General features: G+C 28.3%; 1 protein-coding gene across 2 annotated transcripts in view; it reads right to left on the reverse strand.

The window, feature by feature from the left end:
* Window positions 1-440: 440 nt before the first annotated feature.
* The window catches only part of eIF2beta (eukaryotic translation initiation factor 2 subunit beta), a 43214-nt gene continuing 17187 nt past the window's right edge, over window positions 441-26467 (reverse strand). The window contains exons 5-7 of one of the 2 annotated variants that reach the window (XM_075372609.1): window positions 14089-14293; window positions 3146-3419; window positions 441-1210 (exon numbers count right to left, since the gene is read on the reverse strand). In XM_075372609.1, coding sequence (XP_075228724.1) covers window positions 1166-1210; window positions 3146-3419; window positions 14089-14293 — 524 coding nt within the window. In that variant the 3' untranslated portion in view covers window positions 441-1165. The remainder of the gene's footprint in view (window positions 1211-3145; window positions 3420-14088; window positions 14294-26467) is intronic. The other variant, XM_075372610.1, reaches the window with a different exon arrangement.

Below are 26467 nucleotides of genomic sequence, written 5' to 3' on the forward strand. Positions count from 1 at the left end.
GCTATTCCCTAGCACTGCATATGTTGTTTCAATATGCAAAACAATTGTCATATAATAATGAATTTTAGCTTGCCCTTAAAATCACTAAAAAAACTTAAGTTTAATTACTTAAGTTTAATTTTAGAAACCAAACTCTTTTTCAAATCTCTTTTACTCCAAATAATTTGGAATATATAAACCTTTCATAATGTCAAACATTTGAAAAGAATATCAGCGTAGTCATATTTCTAGCACATTCTGGAAACAAAAGGCAAAACCAAAGAAGGAGACATGTTGTCATTGGTACGTTCTGTAATTTTAATAAGATACCAAAATACATGAATTGGGATCTTTTAAAATTGAACTAAAATTATTACAGCATTAAAAAAAACAGACCAGAAATATACATAAATATCCATCCATCAATGGGGACAAAATTTAAAAAAAAAAATACACAAAAGTTTCCATTTTAAAGCAGTTTACAATTTATAATCAATATAACTTGCCACTGAACAAAAAGAAAAAAAATATATATAATATCTGTATAATATTTAATGTTCAACAAAATTTTGCAGATAAAATGTATTAAATAAATATTATATTATTAACAGTAAAATAATAATAATAATATAATAATAATAATAATAAATATTACTCACATAAAACAATAATATTTTACTGTTATATAAAACAATTCGGTAGTAAATTTTATTAACATGAGTTATAAAAACATGATTAAAAAAAAAATCATATTAAATATACATAACAATTACGTACATGAAAATTTAATAAATTTACATACATAAATAAGTCACTTGGACAATACAATCTGTATCAAATTTATGATTATTATTATAATAATACATTAATTTTACTAATAACAGTAGTTAATAATTAAATTCATTAATTTTAGATAACTATATCGTATTATTATTATTATCAATAATAATAATAATGATTAAAATAATTTAATTATGTATCGTGACAATGAAACTATATCTTTATTATTAACATGATAGTATAATGCCGAATAATAAAAATTGTTTGACAACAAATTATCCAATTTAATAATATTTTTTATAATAATAATAATAGTAATAATATAATAAAGTGTAAAAATTAAACTGTAAAAATTTCTGCTGTGTGAACAACTGCGGTGACAGTAGTGCCTTGTTCTTTTAATAGATCAGGCCGTCTTCGCACGAATAGCAGCACGTTTGCCAGTGACAGCCTATAAAAATATAAAAAACGAATATAAAAAAACAAGTTAAAAGAACAAGGAGGAAAATATAAAAGTAAATTTTTTTCTAGACTCAATCCAGATACAAGTTAAACTCTAATTGTGTATTCATTTGTCAGTTCAGGTTGTTTCACATTTTTCAAAAAATAGAAAGCTAAAATCTTGACAGATTGAACTTCAAGTGATGCCTGCATATATACATTTCATTGTAACCGTTAAAAAATGTTGAAGTTTATTCATTTAAAATAACAAATTCAATATTTTTTTTATTTACAAAATAAGGAAAGTGGTAAATTAAATACCACCTACAACTCGTGTCAAAATACCAATAATTATAGATTTGGCAACACTTGATGTAATTATAGTTGTAAATATGACAGAAGAAATAGAAAAAAAAAATTTTTTATTACAAGAGTTGTCCAAAAAGCATGTTTAATTAGGCTATTAATGAAGACAATATATATTTGTAAATATACTTATTTATAAACGTCCATATGACTTTATGTTGCAGTTCATCATTATTATAAAAAAACTGATCCCTAGACAAGCTCCTAAGGTTTAGGAACAGGTGAATGATATGACTTGTGTCATGTCAAGGTTATAGTGTGTCCAATTCATATTCAAGGGATGTAATGAGATTTTGGAACATCTGCACAGTTGTTGAACAATGCTAACAAGTAGAGCAAAAAGACACCATCATCAAAATTCCATGCTTTTGTTTTTAGATAATAAGTCATTGTTTTTTTTTTTAATGTTTCACAATAAACAACAGAATTAATTGTAAAGTCTCGGGGGCATGAATAACACGAAAAAATACATCTATCCCAGAAAAGTACAAATTTTTTTGACACTGCCTGCTTAACAGTGTTACTGATAAATAGTTAACTACTTTACTGACAAGGTGATATGGTTCAGCTCTTAAGGACTATCTATTTAAATTTAGGTGTGATACATGATAAAAGCCGTTTCTTCTTCACAACATTTTTTATAATTTCTCTCACTATTCCTGATATGTCAAAATATCAAAGTACTTGCAAAACAATTGTCTGTTTTTTGCTTCTTTGTAAGCATCTCAAGCACACATTGTATTTATACTCTTTGTTAAGTTGTTTTAAGTTTTTTTGATAAACTATAATTTTTCAGAACAATCAGGGAATTTCAGGAAACTATACATTAGGTGAAATACTGATCTATAAGAATGCTTTCATTAACCTTACCAATTCATAATCCACCAAAGAAAGTCATCCAAGGGCAAGAAAATATGAAGTATTTTTTTTCTTATAATTATTGGATAATTATTTCCTCCTATACTGAGCAGGTTTTAAGTATTAATGAGGTAATAAGAAACATCAGAAAATTTATTTTCTGATTGTCAAGAGAATTTTTATAATCTAAAAAACACCGAGAAGGTCTACTCTTGAAAAGAAGTATATATATATATACATATATATTTCTACACGTTTGTTGGGTCTGCATATTAATCAAGCCTATCTTCTCAATCCAGTACATTTTTCTCTACCATCTCTGATGAAACCCCTCCCTCTTCTGCACATCCCTTTGAGTAGAGTCCCACATGACATTTTACAAAGATGTAAGAGGTAACAAACAGCTATATAAAGGGTGACGGAATCAGCTGGTTTGCAGATTAAACTATTAAGCTCAATTGCTTTGCAATTGTAGCTGTGTTTTCACCAAAAACTTAAAAAGCATACCACAACAAATCCCGATGGATTAAAATAGAACTATATCAAGCGAACAGGAAATTCAAAACCCATAAAAGCTACTGAACGACAACCAATCTGACACCATACATTGCAGGGCATTTTGTGTTTTCTCAGAAATTCAGAAGCTGTAGCAGCATGGCTTTAAAGTATTAAACAATCTTATAATGAAGTTCACTACAAGAAATTCAGCCGCACAACATACCTGGAATCCAGATTTGATACTTGCTACGGAGCACCGAGAACCACATGTTTCACACTGCAGGAAGAACAATCTAGTGTCCTTTTGAAGAATAGTATCAGGTGAACGACACGTATGACAAGTAACATATTCTTTAATATATCGCCGCAATACATTTTCTATTTGTTTCTGTTGAAATCTTCCTTTAATAATCAGTTGACTATTACCATCTACTGACCCACTTGTACCCAATTCAGCTAATAAAAAATCCAATAAATGTTTAGGCTGTCGATGTAACCTATAAATAAAATTAAAACACAAATTAGATTATAATTACTCTTCAAAGTAAAAAATTTAATGTAAGTAAAAATCTTTTACAGCATCATAATATCATTTATTTAAACAAAAGTTACAAATTAGAACACGCTGTAGTTAAAATCCATTTGGCATAAGCAATTCAATTTAATTTTAAAGCTGGCTAGCTTCATGATATGTCATGACAAAAACTATACATGTCATACGACTTAAACGACACATAAACTATATATCTCTATTACAAATGAATAAAGCAGAAAATTATAGTCCTTAGAAATAAGGATTAACTTAAAAAAAAGAAAAATTACTCATTAACTACAAAAGAGTCTATATATATATATAAACATTTAAAATTACTAAGAAAATAGAAATACCTCCATGTGTAAATAGGTTTCTTAATGCAAGAAATATATGCCCATATAATGTTTACAGTGAAATCACAATGTACAGAAATATGACGGATAATATCAATGTTGTCAAATTTTAATGGTGGGAGGAAGAATATCCATGATTTGAATGACCAAGTTGCCCATTACAGCTGCATTATGTTAATGAATTCATGAGACAATTAAAAAACTCAATTGAAAAATTGAAAAACTTGTTTTTGTAACATTACTCACAAATTCATTTTAAACAGAAAAATTATATGATGTGAGTTTTGTTTCCCGCTTAATGAACACAAAACATACCACATGGTTCTGCTTGTAGAATTTTAAAAAGACATTTTTAATAAGACAGCCTATAAGCTCTGACCTGCCCCTAGTGGCTATCAACTGTTAAACTGAAAGAATCTTTTTTGGAAGAAAAACATTTGAAATTAAGAAAGACTTGAAGAAAAGAGTAACTTATCTGAACAAGAGGCAGTAAAGGAATACCTTATGAAATTAAAAAAACTCATAAAGTGCTCAAGTATCTAGTAAGGTGACTAGATAGAAAAGTAGCTTAAAATGTTAAAAATGTTTTTCCATTGTTTTCCCTTTCATAAAATGAGTACTTCGTTTTTACAGATGATCTTTGTAAGTACACACCAATAATATGAATATCCTAAGGCAAAGTTCATGATTTCAAAATGCTTGTATTTGGTAGCAATAATAAAATTCAAAAAACAATAATTTTTGTCAATAGCTGTGTAAGTTTTACCTTAATTTTACTTTTATCATATAAAAGTTTTTGATTCACTGAATGAATTTTTCATCATTTCTAGTTCCAAATTATTTAAAAGAATTTTACTAGCCATCTAAGAAATATATTTTAGGATCATTCACAAAAATTTTTAATAAAATTTGAAAAAAATTTTTTTTTTTAAATTATAAAAAAATTACAGAGATAATGAGAAAAAATGGTGAGTGCACAGACACTAACCAATTTAATTAATTTTAAGCAGCATTAACACGATAGCATTAGCCCCTAATAAATACCAACTGCTCTGAAACTGCCCAGTTTTGATTAACTTTGGTGGTTTGTAGGATTTACTGGTTTATTAATTATGACCAGCTTCGCAACTATATTCTTACATCCATCCTTTAATTACTATTCCTGGAGCTGTTTCTGTTGTTAAGGAAGCATTAAATTGAAAGAGAATGCTCTTTACCAGCTTATCCCAGACTTGCAACTTCCCTGGGCCATGAAGCAATTACTAATAATTAAGATACTAGAGGTAATAATTAAAATTACTATTACTAATCATCATTAAGGCACAGTGTAAATACTGAGATTAAAGTAAATCAGGAATATTTTTCAAAAGCAGACAAAAATTTTCAACATTTATATTAAAAATTAGCGAGAATTATTCAGAGATTCCAATAAACAGTACAATTAAATACCACAGCAACCTAAACCAGAGATAGGACAAATCAGAAGTACAGATTAACGAGAAATTTCATTAAACATTTTATATAGTGTGTTTAAAGCAATTTTAATAACATGGTTCTTGAACACATGAAAACATCAAAGTTAATATGAACTAATTTATATAAAAAGCTTCCTGAAAATGCATTTCCATCATTTCATATTAAAAACTGACAGCTGTCATGATCAGCTGTGAATTTTGTAAATTAACCAAAAATTATCTTCAATGTTCTAGTTTTTATTTTCAATTTCACTTCAAACAATCTAATTTAATTCTAATATCTAATCTAACTGCTTCCTTTATTAGACAGATAGAGAGTTGATATTTCAAAAATATTTAACATAAAATCCATAATAAAGAAAATAATATTTTTAAATAAAAAATAATAGACAGTAGATCCCTGTTATAATGAACTAACCAATTCCTAGAAAGTAGTCATAAATCAAGCCCTTATTATCACTTAGCCGTAATGTTGCATACTCAACTGCAGATAGATTTTCCTTGAGTATAATCTTACGGTAAAATTAAATTATAGTATTTTAATAGAAAAATCTATCTCTTTATTGCATAAAAATCACAAGCATATTTTATGAACAATGAATATCAGAATTGCTGATATTCAGTTCATTTCATATTCAACCAACTCTTGTTTTGTGACTTTAATTAATGTGTTAGAATAGTCCTCAGCAGTTGAAAAATTTGATCTGGTAGCTTTAACAAGGATTTTAATGTTGTGTAGAGATCTAAATAAATCAAAACAACCTTTGCTGACAGAGAATCAAGCTTTCTAAGTTTCACATAACAATTGTCTTAGTGATTTTTAATATTAGTAATAGCTTTGTAGAAATAGTTGTCTAACTTATATATGTTGATTTGGTAGTTAAACGATTCCATTAGAATTAATTTCCACTTCTGGTATGAGACGTTTAGAAATAATAGTACTGCTGTCATAGCATTAATCTTTTAAAAAATTATCCTCATTTTTTTTACATTACATAAAACTGAATGTGATAATTTAACTACTGGTTTTTTTTCTCGCTTTCTTCTTACTTCAATCTCTTAGTTCCTAAACTTTATGTTTCTACAGTAATTTTTTTTCATTTTGTCAAAAATACAGAAATTCTTTTTTTGTTATTTTATCAGTATAAACTTACATACACTATTAATACATATAAATTATCTTAATAATTTTGATAACTTGATTATTAACTATTATGATAAATATAATGTAAAATAATAATTACAATCAACAACCCTCAGTAGTATAGTCAAGAGAAATCTTCAATTAAAATATTTGGAAAAAACCATTGCAAAATGGTTCACTGAGCAAGTGAGGCAACAACAGATAGTTTTAAAAAATCTTAAATTTTCACAGGATTCACATTAAAAATTACTGGACTTTCAAGAACAAGATAGTAAAATGACATTTTTAAAGCAATCTTAGAAAATAAGATTAAGTTGCGGGGAAAGAACATATATTTTTTGTTACACCGGATTCAGTCAACTTATAGAGTAAAGAATTAACAAACATTGCATTTGTGTGAGCGAGTTTGTCATGATTGTGCTGAGTCATGTCCCTTGCATCAGTGCTGATTCACAACACACTCCCATTAAAGCTAGGAATGGGAGAGGTGGTGTGGTAACCAAAATCATCACAAGGGTCTTCCCCTACGGGAGTCGAGATGATTCACAATGTGGCCATATCTACATACAACATTATAATCATTACTCATATATAGTGACTGTATAATTAATCTGTCACATAATAGTCAATGCAATCAAAAGTTTATATAACATTATGTCTTCTCAGTTCTATTAAAACCTGTGATTATTTTCATATGATCATTTTTTTTGTTTTTGTTACTTATTCATTTACTCTAATGTTATTTAAAGTTAATATAATGCAATTTTTTTAAGTTTATTGGAATGTGAGTGTAGTGTATTCCAACTAGATTTGTGTCTGTACGACCTGAGCTATACCATTATTTTGACACCGTGTCTGATACCAATTCAACTGATAATAATGTATGATTACTGATATCCCTCTGAAAAAAGCTCTTAAGTCATGTGGAAAAATACATCATTTTAAATGCTTATAAAAGCGTATTACAGAGTAATCCAATGATGCTGATTTCAGATGCCGTTAATAAAACTGCTAATGTAAGTGGAACTTGTGCTGCATCAATGTGATTCACGAGTATGAATCTACTGATTAGTTTCCTAAAAAAAACAAAATCTCACAGAACAATTGAAGAAAAAGTTGACGATTTCGATAAAAACGCAATTTGCACAAAGTACATGAATTTTATTTTTTGGGCAAAGTGTTACCTTATCTGGAAGATAGTTCAATTACTGTCTTAGACAATGTCCCTTATCATTCATGTAAAAAGGTAAGAATTCCAGCCGTGTCTTGGTAAAAGAATGCTATCAAAATACGGCTTAGTTCAAAAAGAGTGATTTTTGAAGAGAATGAACTTAAGGTACAATTATTGTAAAGGGTTTTGCGTATTCAAAGTAATTCTAAAGTGTATAAAATTGATGAGTTAACAAGGTCCAGTGGCAAAACCGTGCTTCGATTACTTTCCTATCATTGTGTACTCAATCCAACTGAGTTACTTTGGGGACAAATCAAAAGTTATGTAGTGTCAGAAAATACTGCTTTTAAAATATCTGATGTTAAAGATTTATCCTTAAAAGCCATCAATAAAACATGCCAGTAGGAATGGAAAAAACATATAAAACAAATAATGGATACTACTGAACCAAATTATTGGGAATTGGATAATATAATAGAAAACAACATTAAACCTCCCATTGTATCTGTTAATACTGCCAGCACTACAGATTTCTCACAATCAGATGACGAAAACTGAATTCAATTTATTATTTGTTTATTATCATAGAAATTTAATCTAAGATGTTATTGAAATTTTACTGTATATGGACAATTGATAGTTTCATAACCCTTAAAAAACTCCAATAAAAAATTTATTTAAATATAAAATATATTAGCATGTATTTGCTAAGTATTAACATTGCTTAGTTTCTTTTTGTAATCATCACGATTTACAGGAAACTAAATACAGGAAATGTGAATCGACCGCTTGAACATTTATATGCGCAGTTTGTTTACTTGAACTGTATAAGCTAAATGAGTTAAGAAATAGTTATGTTGGTCAAGAGAAGGAGATAAATAACATGCTGTAGTAAAACTGCAAAGAAATGTAAACAGACTGTAATAACTTTTAATGCATAATAATATTAATAATAATGCTGCAATAACTTTTAAATAAAAACTTTTGATACTCTTGATCAATAACTTATTTTTACTTAATTAAGAGGTCATTAGAACCAGTAGTCAGCTGACTGTAGCTTGGGTAGTCATAAACCAAAGGTTCATTGTATTAAAAGAAAAATTATTAACTGCTATAATTATATATCTTAAATTTTGTAAGAAAATTATTTATGTACTAGATTTTGATTCAGTTTCTGATTTTCTTCAATTGCATGATATTTATTTCACAAGCCTTAATCTGTATGTTTTTTAACTTTTCTCTTTGATGATGCAGAATAAACATTAAATTCTGTTCCTAATAAATTGTATAACTATTTCTATTACTTGCCATCTTTTAACAACCAAAAAATGTACATACACCTATAAATAAAATAAGTAAATTTTAATCAAATATAAAGAAAAAGATATACTCAAATAAGCACAACCAAATAAAGGAAAAAAATTCAAATTAAAAAAATGTGTTGAATAGAAGTCAAGCAAATGTAACTACATTAGAATATAAGCAACATCTAATGTTTATATGAATGTTTTCACAGTATTTTATAAGTAGCCTAAGAAAATAAATAAATCTTTTATTCTGATCATTAAGTAATAAATTATACTAATCACATCTGTATAAGATAAATTATAAAAATAAAAACAAACTAAAAGATAAAATATAGATGTGATTAAAGTCCCTATTAATTATTTAAAAACAAGCATATGCAATAATGTTATAATAAATACATTTCACAAAAAATCTGATGTGGACAACACATGACTTCCTTGTATGCCTATTAAATTACATTTATACATTTTTTTAAAATGAAAAGTACATCAAATTTTATTTCATTAAAAAATAATGATATTTTTTGTTATTATTGAATTATTATTCATCGTAAAATTTGTTTTACAGTAAGAAGTTAATAATTACTAATAAATCAATATATTTAAATAAAAAAGGAGATGAAATCTGATTCGAATTGATGTGCCTTCCCCTAAGATCCAAATATTTCATTAATTAAAATTTTATTTGGCTGTAACTCTGGAACCAATGAAAATAAGCACCACTTATGATATATCGTTGAAAAGCTCTACTTCACTTTACTTTGTACAATGAAGTAAAAAATTACAACAAAATAATTCAAAATTCAGAGGAAAATTATTTTGCACATAGATTTTTAAACAGGATGTAAAAAGAGTCAAGGTTTTTTAAATTTATTTAAAAATTTTAAATTAAATAATGAAGGGCTTAGGGTAACAAGCCTGTTTTTTACCTTTTACCTCTTAGGTACTACAAAAAAAAATTGGACTGTTAACAAGTGTCCTACATTAAAAAAAATAGCCACCAAATCATAAGACTTTGAAAACGTCTCAATTTGGGGCCTAAAAACATATGTGGAACAGGTAGGAAAAATCTGAATTGTTTACAGCAGTAAGTACTTTTTATGTACTTTAGAACCATATAAAATTTATTTTGTTACTCAAAGGGGTTAAGTAATGAAGCTAACAAAACCACTAAAAACACTGTTCCTTCTAACCTTAAACATATCCAAAAATACTAATGTTATGTAGTTTTTCAGATTATAAAAATTAAACTAAACTCATTAGAATGAATATATTAATAATTAATAAATAGTCAATTACAGAATGATAAACAATTCAAATATTAAGAAGTTGTTTAATTCACTTTTACCTTATTTTACTTTTTCTAATGTAAGTTATGAATAAATCTTGCACTTTTCGATAACAAACTTAACTAACATAACTCAGGGTTCCTACCATTTTTTTATTGAATAGAACTGATAAGTCCTCGCTCATCTTTGCTGTTATGCTGTGTCCTCTTCCAGTAGTTGAAAGAAAAAGCTCTGAAGGAGTGAGAAACTTTAAAAAGTTTTCCAGTTGAACCCATGTTTGATTATCCCAATGATTTCTTGAATGAAGTACCATGACCCTCTGGATGGAAAAAGTGTATTCGATATTCCTCTTCATTTTCATGTATTTTAACTTCAATGACTTCACCTAATCACCACTTGCCATTATATATGCCGCAGATATAATTTTTCAATTTTAGCTTTGGTAAACCTATTAAGCAATCAGAAACACTAATGTTCTTGTGTACCAATACTAACGTAAATGTTTCTGACTCAGAGGTCACCTGGACTTTTAGAATACATTTCTGAGATGTCTGAACATAACTGTGAAAGTTTCTTGTTTCTGGGACTGTTGTGATTACCTGATAATGAGAACTGAGGTATTCTTCAGTCTCTTGAACATCTTTATTATACCAAAAAGTAAAGTTAAAATTTTAATATTGTCTGCAATAATTGTACATCTCAGAAGGTAAACAATTTGATTGTTGACTGTCCTTTGAAAGCTTGATTTAGTCACAGTCCTTTTTACATTTCCAACAATACCATCACATGGTCCTTTTCCATGGTATAAGGCAAAAAAATGCCATTCAGCTACCAATCTCAAAAGCTTCTTGATGGTAGTACAAATTTATGGAATTTTTTTTTGTTTTTATACTGAGCTGAGAAGCCAACAAAAAAAATTTTTTTTTTTTAAATTGTTTAACTGGTGGTAACAGTGTTTTTACTTTATTTATAACTTGCTTTTGGAAGCAGAACGATGTATTGTTGTGCTTCAAGAACTCACTAATCACACAGTAGCTTTGGCTTTGTAATTTACCTTCTTTTTAAAAATATATGAGAAATGGACGTACTGTGGCATAATTTTTTGACCAGTGATATGACTACTTCATCCTGCATCACAAAAGGAAAATTTTGAGAAGTCTCCCATTACAATACATTCACCCTCCAACAAGTTTTCCTTTTAAATGTTGAGAAATTAGCTTGTTTCTTTGCAAAAAAATTATGCCTTTTTGATTATTTAAATTTTCAGTAAGTTTATCTAAGTACTCTTGAAATGGAAGAATTTGAATAATTAGTTCACAACAATCAACAGAAACTCACTGTTTGAAGATAATTTCAGAATCAAAATCATCCCAGCTCTCTTGCAGTAATCTGAGCACTTAATTAATGCCTGGACATTTTTCATACTGTGACAACATGCACGTTTCATTTTCTATATCAAAGGAGAATTTTATAATCAAATTTCATTTTTAGAGCAGATAACATGAGTTTTACATTTTGGTGGGTGACACACACAGAGTACCTGACCACCAGCCAGAACACAAAATTTAGGTCTTAAATCAGCAAATTTTTAAAAACCAATTTTTTAATTATGTTTTTCTTTGAAGGCTGTGTACAATTCTTTTAAGTTATGTAAGATAAGCCTTTTTGATTATAAATTTTCTTCCCATCAGCTTGTCTTACAAAAACACAATCCTTCTTGCCTGGCATCATCATTCTGGTAAAAATCTTAGACACATTTAATAAAATTTTCATCAATTACGTGACTGGGTTTCTTTTTGCTGATTTGTGGCAAAATTCCACTTGTTTTAACCAATTATTTGGATTGACAGGCTAAATACTGACTAACACAAACTCATTTTGAATTCTCCAGCTGCTTGGTAATAAACATAAAACATTAATTTTTTCCTGGCTGATGTAACTGTTTTCATTTTATCCTTTATTTTAATGATTAACTCTTCATATTCCCTACCTAAATCAGCATAATTTTGTGGTACTAAAGTGGTTTCTTCTGTAGAAATATTTAAATCAAAGGAATCGTTTAATTTACTGATAACTGACTCGACTATATTTGTAACTTCATTTTTTTAAATTGGTTCCTTCGTGCTGCTCGATAATTTTTGAACCTTAATGGAGGGAAATGCCAAGTACTGAGCAAGCTTTATTCACCAACTTGACTGTAACACATTGAGGCTCAAATATATCTTGACATTCCAGTTCGCTTTCAGTATCATCTTGTGATTTTTGTATTTCATTTAAGCATTTTGTATACAGTGCTCTGCCTGGAATTAATTTTAAATTTGGATTGCTTGTTGAAAGTGTCAAAAGATATTTCTCAAAGAGATTTCTTAACCAGTTTAGTGACAACTAAATGGATCAGAGCAACTTTTCCCATTAATATAAAAATATTTATCAAAATATTCAGTTTTATGAAAAATACAAATATGTTTTGTCTCAGTACATACACTTCTTAAATATATCAATGTTACTTGCCATTTAGTAAACTCTTAAAATATCATGCAATACTGAATCATGCAATATCATGAAAATATATTGTGTCAATTTGTGACATACTGTTTTAGTGTGAATGCCAATTGAACACTCCATAATCCATATTTATAAAATGCAAGGATTCTTGCAATAACAATGCAGTTACTATAACTACCAACTGCTCCTAACTTTGTCTTATCCCAGTTTCTCTACAGCTAAAATAAAGATTTCTCTAATTAATAAAATTAAAAATAAGGTATCACATAAAAGAGAAGTTCACTGCTAATAAAATTTCTTTAGATAGAACTGCATTACCTAATCACAGTATTAACATTAGCAACATTATAAACATATCACATTGAAATCAAAACAGTAACTGAACCTTCTATCATTTTTACATTCAGGATTATGTTTACATTCATGTTCATGCATGGCTATTCACTTTCAAGTTGAAACATGAGTTTGTGTGTTTGAGTCATACTTTAAGTAACAAACTATCAAGAATATAAGCTATCTCATTATAGACATATCAAAACATTTTGTATAGAAGTAAACAGATTTTTGCCACCTGTCCCACATGTGGTTTTTGGGCCCCAAAAATGAGAAATTTCCAAAATCGTATGATTTGGCGGCCATTTCTATTAATGAAGGACACTCAGTAACAGTCCAATTTTCTTGTAACTGCTACTAGTACCTAAGAGTTAAAAGGTAAAAAACAGGCCTGTTACCCTAAGCCCTTCATTATTTATTTTGGCCCACAATTTGAAAAATCAACAAATTGTAAACATTACAAGATTTGGTTACGAAACAAAATGAATTTTTAGAACTTCAAGATGAACTTCCATCTTTACTCTTTCCAAAAGCCCTTTTTGACTTCTGTATGATGTAAAATAAGAATGCTACAGCTCATGGAAAAAGTGATGAAAATGGTTGTTTTTACCTGTTGGCAAGTTAGTCTATTACTCAAGAAAAAATGTTTTTTTAAATATAAAAAAAATTTTTTTTGCCACTATAAGGTGGGCAAAGTTGTATACCAAGTATCAAAATCAAAAATATTGATGCAATAAAAGATTTGAAAATTTGTTAAATTAAAATGGAATAACCATAAATGATCTTGACAAGTCCAACTTAACAAGCTAGTAAGTAACATATACATAATTTTAGAATATATTTCTTCAATAATAAAAAAATTACTGTAGTCATGAACAAACTTATATAACTAAATTCTACCTAAATATTTCAATAGTACCATTTGAATGAATCCCAGTATTATACACCTCTTTTTTTTTCATAAAAACTCATATATGTTTTTATGATTGATTAAATTAAATAGAATGATACTAAATTAAATTGATTATTAAAAACATAAAAATAGATTACATACGTTTTACATATTTCAGTAAAATTAGCAAAGGAAGTTTTCTTTGTTCCAATTCTAACAACTTGTGGTGGTCGCATAACAAATTTCTGTTTTTTACCAGCAACCATATCAGGATTTTTATCTCTCATAATTTCAAAAACTCTATTGAGCAGTTCATCATATGTATAATCACGATCTGTCCCTGTCCACGTTACGCTGCTGTCTTCTGCTAAAAAAAAAAGTTTATTACCAAATATAAAAACTAACATTAACCATTATATTAACCTGCCATGAAGGTGAAAGTTAAAAATTAAATAACAAGCTCCTTGGTTTCCACTTGTGATGTCTATGCAAATGTACACTTTAAAAAGAGAGGTCCTGAATATACAGTCCACTAAACTCCTACTTGTGGTCTGCTGACCAAAATCTTGCAAAAATAAATTTCTCTTATATCGGATAATTTTTCTTATTTTCATACTAATCTAGGTGAAAATAAGCCTGATCACAATTAAACATTCTTGATGGAAAATAAACAGAGGTTGAAATAAACTCCTTTTGTTTGTAAAGTCTAACTGTTGAAACAAATTTTTTTTTCTTTATGAGATATTCAACAAAAATATTAACGAGGGGAATTATTATTAATTTTGTAAAGTTGCTCCATTAATGTTTTTTAAATATTTCAAAGTAAAAATAAACAAATACTTTGGAAGCTGGAATATAAAACGCTGAACTTTAGCTTTTATTAAGTTAACTCAAGTTTTAATATCAAACTAGAACTTAGAAGTGCAAAATTTTAGAACTATAATAAATGGTCCACTATATGTTAAAGATGATAATAACCCACGGCTTTCAAAGGTCAGTGCTCCTTCTCTAAAACTGGATAAACCAATGTCAAAATCTACAAATAGTAAAACATCTCAAATTATCACCAAATCTTCTTCACCACCTTTCTAGAACTACTAAAAATATGATATATAAATATCGACAAATTACTCTATTATCACCTATATTAAAACTCTTAAAAATAGAATATACATGCGAGTGTAAAAAAAATTTGTTAAACTCAATGCTTAACTATTCATAGTATTTGGCTAATCTCTTTCTTAACTATTAGAAGTCCACACTTCTAATAAACAGCAGTCTCTTCTTACTACTGTTATCCTTCATTTATTCATTGTGGTTTTTCAGTTCTCTGTCACCATAGTCCCCAAATAACTGTAATTTTTTACTTTTTTTTTTCTTTCTTCCATTTATTAGATCCTCTGTTGTTTACTTCCATTAATCTATTTCTTCCTATATTTATCTTCATTTAATACAGGTTCAAGTCATTCTATAGGCTGTCAACGATATTGAAGGCTGTGTATGCTATTAGCTAGAATTATCATATCATCAGCACACCATATCTGCTTTTTTTTTTTATTATTACTTTTAAGACCATAATGGATCACTTTAGTTCATTTTTTTTTTTTTGGCAAGTTCTTTCTTTTCTTGCTGATTTGTTGTTTTTCAGCTTTTCTTTTTTGCCAGTAATTTCTAAGGGTTTCAGATTTTCTTGCCCTTTCTTGTTCAGAGTACACCCGGCTTATTGTTTTCTTGGGTTTTGATAGGAATCTTGTTTCTTTATTTTTTTAATTTCTCATAGTTTCCGGTTTTCGTTTTTAGGTTTTCACGGGTTATGTCTAATTCCTCCATGTCTTTCTGTACTTCATATAACCAGTTCGATCTGCTTTTCTTGTTCCAGAAAAGTTCGATTATCCGTCTGATAAGTCTGGTCTCTTCCATTCTGAAAATATGTCCTAGAAAGGAAATTCTCTTCTTTCTAAATTTATTAGTTATCGGGATGATAGTTTTGTAAATCTCTTCGTTTGGAATAATTCTCCAAATCCCGTCTTTTTTAATGTTTTTTCCCGATGCATCGTCGTAGAATCTGTCTTTCAATCTTTTCCAGTTTGTCGGTAAACCTTGTCTGGTACGGTCCAAATATGGTTTCGCATCAGTAAAGTATTTCTGGTTAGATAACTGAGTTATAATGTTTTATTTTTGTGTTTATGGACATGCATTTTTTGTTATAGATGTTTTGTGTTTTTATTGTGGCTTTGATGAGTTTATTTATTCTTTCATTCCAGTTTGGATTTTCTTGGAGGTTGTGCGTGATGTTTTTCCCCAAATATTTAAAGTTTTCTACTAGTTCTATGTCATTATTGTTTATTTTTACTTTGCTTATGCATAGTGGGTCTCTCACCATAATTTTGGTTTTTTCCTATGAAATTTTTAGACAGATTTTTCCTGCAATCTCTTCCAGTGTTGGCAGTTAATATCTGGCCTCTTCTATATTTTGGGATAGTAGGGCTAAATCGTCCGCAAAGCCTAGGCAATTTACTGAGATACCTTTTCCAATTTTAACGTTGTCTTTATTTATTTTTTTCCAATCCCGTATTATAAATTCAAGGGCACAGTTGAATAAAAGCGGTGACAGTCCATCTCCTTGTCTCAGTCCTGTTTTGATGTCGAATGGATCAGATATTTCTCCCCTGAATTTAACCTTGGATTTGGTATCCGTTAGTGTTAGTCCGATGATTTTGACTAGTTTTGGGTGAAGCCCTAAATTTCTCGGGATTTTTAGCAGGGATTCTCGATGTACACAATCATATCTGCTTTAATATAATCTAACGTAACATAAACTGATTTTATATGTCAGTAAACCTTATGCACCTTAATTCTTGCCCTATACTTATTCTTTCCTCTTTTTCTTCTAATATTCCTTATTATTTTTGTAAAATCAATCTAACTGTCACATTTTCTAAAGTTACAATTAGCAGCAAATACTGGTGAACAGAAAGATGAAGAAATGTAAGAAGTATTTTGATTGTTCATAAAAAGTAATAGAAAACAAATAAGATTATAAGGTTTTTAATAATAATTACAATCTATTAATGATTTTGTTCACAATGGTTAGTGATGAAAATTATTTATAACTCTAAACCTTTCAAACAATAAACCAAATTTATTCAATACATAATTTTTAATAACTTACTTTATAACATTTTCAATCACTATTGCAGGTATCTGCAATGATCAGTGCTGCTCTTTACCATGGTGTCAGCACATTTTTTTTTACCAGACCTGTATTTCGATACGGTGATAAAAGGGTATTGGGTTTGAATTGTAGTTGTTTATTTAGAATATAAGTCATTTTTTAATTTTATTAAGCGTTTTTAAGAGTTATTTCAACTTTCTTTGAAGTTACATTCTAATTGGCTGCTGATATACAATATTTTGCAATCAGGACAGTTTATATATTCCATTGTCCATATTCAGGACAAGTCATATATTCCATTGGGACTGTTCTAAAGCCCATGTTATATCCAGATTCCTTAAATTTGTGAGTTATTTTTCTCCGATTCTTTTTAAGTAATATTCATAGAGTGTGCAAGTTACTCAGAGTATTAGATGATCTCTGTGGTCTTCAGTTGACACAGATATGTTGAATAGTTTGTGTTTTATCCTTCTAAAAATTTCAAACCATTTATATATAAGGTTGGATTGAGTTAGAGGTGAAATCTCTGTCATCAGTAGTTTCTGTGCATTCTGTAAGTTTTTTTTTGTGATTATAAAGACAAAAAAATTTATTGTTTATATTCAGCTGTAGTTTTTTTTTGGACAAAATAAGATGATGTTATTAACAACTGTGCCGGTATGTATTTTGTTTATGTTTGGTGCTGGCAAGTAAATAAGTATGTTAAGTTTTGTAGAAAGATAACCAACAATGACAACAGTCTTGATATTTAACATATGTTCAGAAAAAAACAATCTTAACACACTTGAACACTATGAATTATATAAACTTACAATGATATACTAAATGAACGGACATGATTCAAACCCAATATACCTTTCAATTACAGTTGAAATAGGCGTTTGCAAAAAACACCAGCAATAACATCAGCTCGCATCAGTGTAAGAACAGCAGTATCAAAGTATTAAGATAGCTGCGAAAGCAACTGAAAAAGCTATAGAAGAATGTAAATTTGGTACAATTGTAATTTTTTAAATAACAATTAAGGTATAATAATAACAAACAATAAAACTGTTAGGAAAATAACACAAAATAATTGAAATATTCTCACTGAACTATTGAGAATGTACTGGTCCTTTAACTTTGACTTCACCTATTTACACGGTTTACAATATAATAAGTATAAGCTTCTTGGTATGTAATTTACAATGATTTCAATTAAAATAAATTCCTCTTATTTCTACTTCAAACATTCATAACAACTTACCCGGTTCTGGATTTTTATCCACCTCAGCGCAGCATGTTGACAGAAAAATACTTGTCAGTTATTTCAATTTAACTTCAACAACAGTTAGTAGTTCAAAATTAATTAAAAAAATTGACACCCTGCATTCCAGTCTATCATTATTGATATTAATTATTACCAGTAACAATATAATTATTCTTCCAACATATTAAAAAAAGACTTGTTGTTGTATTGTCATACAAAATGTACTATGTCTTATATAAAAATTTACATGTAGACTCAATAAGTAACTTGATTTAGTAAACTATGTCAACTAAACAGCTGCTGTAGAATTTTTTTTTTAATTAAGGCTATTAAATTTAAGATACGCGAAGGGATATCAAAGTAAAAGCAAATGATTTTTAAGTATTGAAAACAAAACTGTTACATATATATATATATATATATATATGTTTAATATATGCATTTATATATAAATACGTAGTAATGTGTAGAGAAAATTTCAAAAAGAAGAAAGAGAGAGAAAATAAAGAAAGAAGAATCTAGAAGGAATGACACGGATTCTTTTTTTTTCAAATGTAGAAAAGCATAAAAAGTGCATAATTTGATTTTTCAAGCGCAATGCACTTGAACAATCAAAAGGACGGGTTCTGCAGGTTGGGAGGTATAAATACTGCTGGAGACCAGCAGAATGCGATAAAAGAAGTGTTTGATAACAATGAGTGAAGAGTGCATTATGAGTGTTCCATTTTGGACAGTGGTCAAAAACAAGTAGCTGTTCAGCCAGTTATTTGTGAAGAGAAGTGAAAGTGATCATATTTTATTCATTCATAAAGTGTAGGGCAGTTCTTTTCTAAACAGTAAAAGTAACAATAAATGCAGAAAGTGAACTGTATGAATATTACATTTTTCTATTGTTATCTTATTATTATGTAATATTAGTTTCTTAAGTCATTATAATGTTTTTAGCAAATTGGACTGTATTTTAATTTGTAATTTAATTGTCATTAAATCATCAATATTGTTTTTTAATTTGAATTACTATTTTGTATGTTTTATATATATTTGTTATTATTATTTATTTTATTTTATATGTTTTTAGAGTAATAAACTGTATTTATAAAAAATTTTTACGTTTGTTAGTCTTTCAATATCCTTGAACCATAAACATGCGACTATATATCATTTTTTTTAACTAAAACAAAACTTTTACAACAAAAGAAAACATGAAAGAAATACAAACACAATGTAACAGAACAAATATAATTAACTAGTAACTTCATCTAAAGCAGATTACTTCAACCAATCATCTAAAATTCACATTAACTTACTTTTATTAACATAAAATTAACTTTCTAACAGTACATATTTAACTTTCTCCTTAGTTCTATTGAAAGAAAGTTTATAATATTTTTACTACTTTGTTAAACAATTATACAGCATGTATCAAAAAGTTTCATCTGATTTCAAAAGGCTTTATTTTTAAGCAAATGAACATACAATGTCGCAATGAATTTTAAAATACACATTTGAATAGAAGATTTTACTAACAATTTTCACAAATGCTCGATATGGTCTCCTTCAGATGCACTGCATACAATAATAGTAACTTGTACCATACACAAGCCATCATGTTTAATCTTACTGCAACAGCTACTACTGTTATTCAGTTTGACAGTTTATTCACAGCTGCTGGCCACATTAACAGTCTTTCACAAATCTCCATAAGAAAAACAAGAAACACAGACATTGAAATCAGATGACCTTGTTGGTAACCAGTAGTGAAACATCAAATTGGCAGGGGCCCCTTACAGCTCATCCATCATTGTGGAAACCTATTATTAAGAAACCCTTGAGCTTGAGATGCTTATGTGGTGATGCTCTGACCAGCGGGAAAAGGAATTCATTAGAATTTGCTTGTTCTGTGGGAAAGCCAGTTCTGCATCATTTCCAGATATGGAGATCTGGTAACACTGTTTTTCATAAAATAAAGTACGGATCGTAAACCTTTTCTCAGAAACAGCAGACAAGAAACTGCCTTTTCTCACATGCTTGACTATTATATAAGGTGATATAATCCCCCTTATCGTTTCTTTGTGGTGGTTTACTTGTCCACTTAGATGACACATGGCCTTTTTACTGAACAATAAGCTGAAAGCAAAGTGTAAATCTTTTTCTAGTTTGTCCAGGATGAGTTCACTAAACTACACACTTTATCACTCTGTGGCTTGTATCAATTGAATCCAGTATATTTTGAGTAACAAATATCACTGCTAAACATGCCAAACACTCATGAAAAGCTAGCTCTAGGCTGGCATGACAAGTGGTCTCTTTTCTGGGCTAAGTATAAAACTGTTAGATGAGTTTAACATCTTTGTCTGACACACTGGAGTCCTAAATATACCCTACACCTTGAAACTATTGCTGCCAATGCAGAATACTCTGAATAGCAGGAGGTGCAGTGATATAGTATTGTCAATGAAAATCACACTGCACAATTGTCAAAGACTTGCATTCGTTGAAGCCAGATAAATAGGCAGAATGTTTTCTGTTGCAGTGTCACCATCTTGATACAGACTGAAGGGAGCTTGTCATAAGGAAGATACTTGCCAACAATCAACTGAAACTTCCCTCTCTTATATGCTGCATGGTTCATTTGTTTGTGGTGAATGGTTACTGAATTAAAGCCTTTTGAAACTATACAGTTTATTTGATACATCCTACAGTAAATGCATATATTAGTTAGAGGCATAACTTCAAGATATTTATCACAGCAATGTACAAGCTTTAAAATAACCTCTTTATACTCATTTGTCAGTAATTCACTTAATTGCTGCACAACAACTTTTTCCAACTTGTCATAATTTGTAAAAAATTTACTATCAAAAGATTTGTTCAATTTTTTGAAAAGATGGAAGCAGTTGGGGTTATGTCTATATAATATAGCGGGACTGAAAAAAATTCTATCATAATTTTCTAGTAAAAGGAAAATTGTTCAATTTTCAGTCAGTCATTTAAAACTTTACAACTCAAATACAAATGACCATGGGAGATCTGGAAAGTTAGAGATTATAGTAAATAATATCAACAAACTAGTCAAAATCTTGACCTGCAGGTATACCAATGTCTGGAGAATAAATTAATAAATGGTTGTTACTATCAAGATGGTCATCACTTACACAAATTAAGAAGAAAAAATATATTGATAACATAAACTTTTAATACATATTAAAATGAACTACCTCCACATAACACACACAGAGCAGTAATGAAATTATGAACAACACACCGTTATGAAAATTATAATATAGTAGAAGATTATAAATACAAGTAGGAAATATATAACTCAATGTTCTTTCAGAAAAAATACTCATATTTGTTTTTAATTAATTATCATATTAATTAAAAAGTAATTTTAATTCAATGTTCTATCAGAAAAAATACTCATATTTGTTTTTAATTAATTATCATATTAATTAAAAAGTAATTACTCGTATTTAAATACTCAAATACTCATATTTAAATAAATTGATTACAAATTTAATTAAAATATAACTGTAACCAACATGCGTTTTAAAAATAAATATTGCATAATATCTACTATTTTCATTGATGCAGCTTTATAAGTTTTTTAAGAAAAAATAGTTTGGGATATTTCTGTAAAAAGAACACATCATCAGGAGTATCAAATAAGAAGTCATCACAGGAAACAGCCTCCAAAATAGCAACTACATTTTAAGTATATTAACTGTGTTACATGAAAAAAAGTAACACAGTTCCCTAAAAAACTGTTAAAAGTATTTGTTATAATTGTTTTCAGTTGAATGAAGGTTATATTGAAATACATATGTATTAATTACATGACATTACACATAAAAAATTTAATACTAGTTTAAACCTTTACTGTTTTCTGTAAAAATAAAATTTGGAATTACGGTTCAAGTAAGCCAATATATATGAAATTAAGAGAAGGAGGTAGTAGGGTACACTCAATTTTACTTTTAACATTAATATAACTTTTCCAATAAAATAGATCAATTCCTTTAAATCATCTTCATCAATCTGGCTGTCTCTCAAGTATGAATCGTATCTGAATGTGTAACTCTGTTTTTCTGGCAAATGTGCTCTTAGCAATAATTAAATATTTTACAGTCAAACTTCCCTTAATCGACTTCTCTTAATACCGGACACTTTTAGATTCCCTGGCAGTTTTATAGCGGTATTAATGGATAAAATACTTCTCAATAATGGACCTTCTAAATAAAGTATGCAGACAATGAATTTACATATAAAAACTGTTCAATCAGTTCTTAAAAACAAACAGCAGGAATAAAAATTGTAATTTTTCTTGTTTTATACTCTGTATGACTAATTTGTTTATCTATTGTCAATTGCATCACTTCCTGCCTAGACCTTGATGTTATGATTTCAATCGATCCATCATTCAGCATGATTGGTCATCAATTATGTGCACATGTATATTATACAATGAAGTACTGTATATTATACAGTATAGTACTGAATTTTTTATTGTAATATATTTCCTATATGTGTGATTTACTTCAATTTGTATATTTTATAAAAATTGTTACACCTATTGTTACTGCAACTTAAAATGTTTCAAAAATGTAAACGCTTGACATTAAAAGAAAAGTAGCAGTTATAAATGTTATGAAAAATTCAGTGTGCATAATATGGCAAAACGTTTTGGTATCAAGCAAACTCAAATAAGCGATATCTTAAAAAGCAAACTTGATAACTTGGTCATGAACTGAAAATGACTATCAGTTAAGCAAACATTAAATTTCTAAACACCAAGCCTAGCGGTTGACAATTAGACTTATGAGTGGTTTAGCAGGGCTTGTGCTAATAAAATTCCAGTCTCTGGAACTTTGATACATAAGAAAACCCTAAAAATTACTGAAGAACTCTGTTACAATGAGTTTAAAGCATCAGGAGGATGGCTAGATAAATTCCCAATTAGACATAACGTTTCGTTTAAAAATTTTTTTTGTTGAAATGTCTGGGGGGGCTGTAGATGAAAATTTGATGTCCGAGTGGAAAGAAAAGTTAAATACGAGTGAGTTATAACAAAAGAAACGTTTTTAATTCAGATGAGACTGGTCTTTTTTTCTGAGCTTTGCCCAGTAAAATAATGTGCTGAAAGTGGAAAAATGTAAAAGGAGAAAGAAAAAGAAAGATTGACTGTTATGTTGGCTATGAATTTGTCAAGTGAATTTGAAAAACCATTAATAATCGGCAAAGCCACTATGTTTCACGGCTGTAAATATAAATTCATTAGAAATTGAATAATATTCAAATAAAAAATCTTGGATGACTAGGGACATAATGACAGACTGGTTTTAAATTTTGATTGAACAATGGGAAGGCAAAATAAGAGTCATATTATTCTTGGACAATGCAAAATACCATCCTAACTTTAACTTAGTAAATGTAAAATTGATATTTCTTTTCCCAAATATTATTGTGGTATGTCAACCGCTTGATCAGGGGATCTCATTCAGAACTTTAAAATTCAGTACAGAAAAAAAGTGTTACGATACTTATTGTCAACAATGAATGAATATAGATACTGATGAGCTTTCTAAAAGCATTAGTGTGCTGGATGCAGTTTTATGGATTCATATGGCAATAAAGCAAGTTACTACTACGACAGTGAGATATTGTTTTGTAAAAGCCAGTATTAAATCTCCACAAACTAACTTCAATTTCAACATTGAAAATCTTAATTAACTAAATGAAAATTCTGTGGAACACAGTGAATTACAACAACCTATTAAATCGTTTGGACTCTAGAAAGAGTACTTGGATACTGATGATGCACTTAACACAGAGGATGTATCAACTGACAACATCTGTCTTTCTGCTGCCTCAGACTTGATTACTTCCAAAACGAACAATGATGAATCCAAATTTACAATCACGTGTAAGGAAGCGACAAAGAAGTTAGAAAATTAAAACAATATTACAAAAACGATTACCAGAAGTGTTATTTTAATTTCAGAGGTGCAACTGCTTATTGAAAACAATATGTAACCAGGACTTTGTTCAAAAATAGACAGCAATTTTAAACCACCTACTTATAAATAAATTGTACTTATCCATATTTGATTATAAAATTACTTTTTATGCATGTATTTTGAATAATATTCTTGTATACTGTAGCTTCTTTAATATTTTTGTATCATACATTATTTTTTATTCTCTTATTTTATAGGTCAATTACAGTAGTATAGTATTATTTTTTAAATTAAAGTATGAACATAGAGGACAGTGTTTTATTTTCAGAAAAAAAAAACTTGAATTTTTACAAAGAATAGAAACACCCTAAATTATGGACAGATAGTTGTTTCTGAACCATGTTCAATATTGGGAAGTTTACTATATATTTTTCTTTAAGGTCATAAAATGTTTTTTCAGACATAATTATTTAATTTATCAATGTATTAGATTTGATTATATACTGCTTATATAAAATGGAATTTTTTCCTTTTTCGTACTTTTTGATTAAAATATGTTTAAATTAAAGTATGAACATAGAGGACAGTGTTTTATTTTCAGAAAAAAAAAACTTGAATTTATACAAAGAATAGAAACACCCTAAATTATGGACAGATAGTTGTTTCTGAACCATGTTCAATATTGGGAAGTTTACTATATATTTTTCTTTAAGGTCATAAAATGTTTTTTCAGACATAATTATTTAATTTATCAATGTATTAGATTTGATTATATACTGCTTATATAAAATGGAATTTTTTCCTTTTTCGTACTTTTTGATTAAAATATGTTTAAATTAAAGTATGAACATAGAGGACAGTGTTTTATTTTCAGAAAAAAAAAACTTGAATTTATACAAAGAATAGAAACACCCTAAATTATGGACAGATAGTTGTTTCTGAACCATGTTCAATATTGGGAAGTTTACTATATATTTTTCTTTAAGGTCATAAAATGTTTTTTCAGACATAATTATTTAATTTATCAATGTATTAGATTTGATTATATACTGCTTATATAAAATGGAATTTTTTCCTTTTTCGTACTTTTTGATTAAAATATGTTTATACAGAGTATAAATATTTCCCCCCAAAAATAAAAAATAATACGTTTTATAATTTGTAAGTTTTATAGCAACAAATAAAATCTTAATTGACTTCAAAAATGTAAGCTGTCACTTTAATCTTTATGTAATTTTTTTACGAGTAAAACCCTTGTTCTCCATAAATTAGGCAGACTTGATATTTTTTTAAATTACTTATTAGTGGAGGGTCCTTTTTTGAATTTTTTCCCAGGTAAATCTAAGATTTTTTTACAAAGATTTACACAATCATTAGACAGACAATATAAAATTAAAAAAAAAAATTATTTATCATTGTTAGTATTAAATTGTAAAGCTGCATAATGTGATACAATCCTTTAACTATTTTCACTTGAAAATTTAAGAAAATTAGATTAAAAATAATACAACTATTCTCACATTTTAGAAAACATTAGCTCATTATGTTCAGCAAGCATTCTCTGAACAACATCATTTCTTTATTCTTTTTGCATTTTATTAACTGAAATATTCTCAATATGTTTGTCTATGAATAATTTATATAAGAAAATGTTCACAATTTTTTTTTATGAAAAAATCTTGGACAGCATATACTAAACTAATTGTCTTCAGAGAAGGGTGGTGGAGGGAATTATATAAGGAAGAAATAGTAGAGAAAGAAGGACTGGGATGCTGACAGACATGAAGGAAACATGTTATAAGGAAATGAACATGCTCAGACCAAGAAAAATAGTAAGTAATCAATCCAACTGAAACTTATAAAAAGGCAGATTCGCTAAAGAAGACGAATAATGCACAGGCTGACATTCTCCTATTCATATAAAACAGGTATAATTTAATTTCATTACACTTATATTCTAAATTTTTCAACTACAAAAATTGCAAAATTATATTTTTAAATAACTGCCTACTGAAAACAGTACCACAAACATTTTGAAAAGAACACTGAACTAGCTCAATCTGAGTATAGTAATTTAATTATTAGTAATTAGACATACAATTGAAGAAGAAACAAAGCAATAATTAATCAAGAAAAATATGTATCTTAAAAATATAAGAA

Source organism: Lycorma delicatula, chromosome 8, assembly GCF_047948215.1.
Source record: "Lycorma delicatula isolate Av1 chromosome 8, ASM4794821v1, whole genome shotgun sequence".
Classification (NCBI taxonomy): Eukaryota; Metazoa; Arthropoda; class Insecta; order Hemiptera; family Fulgoridae; genus Lycorma; species Lycorma delicatula.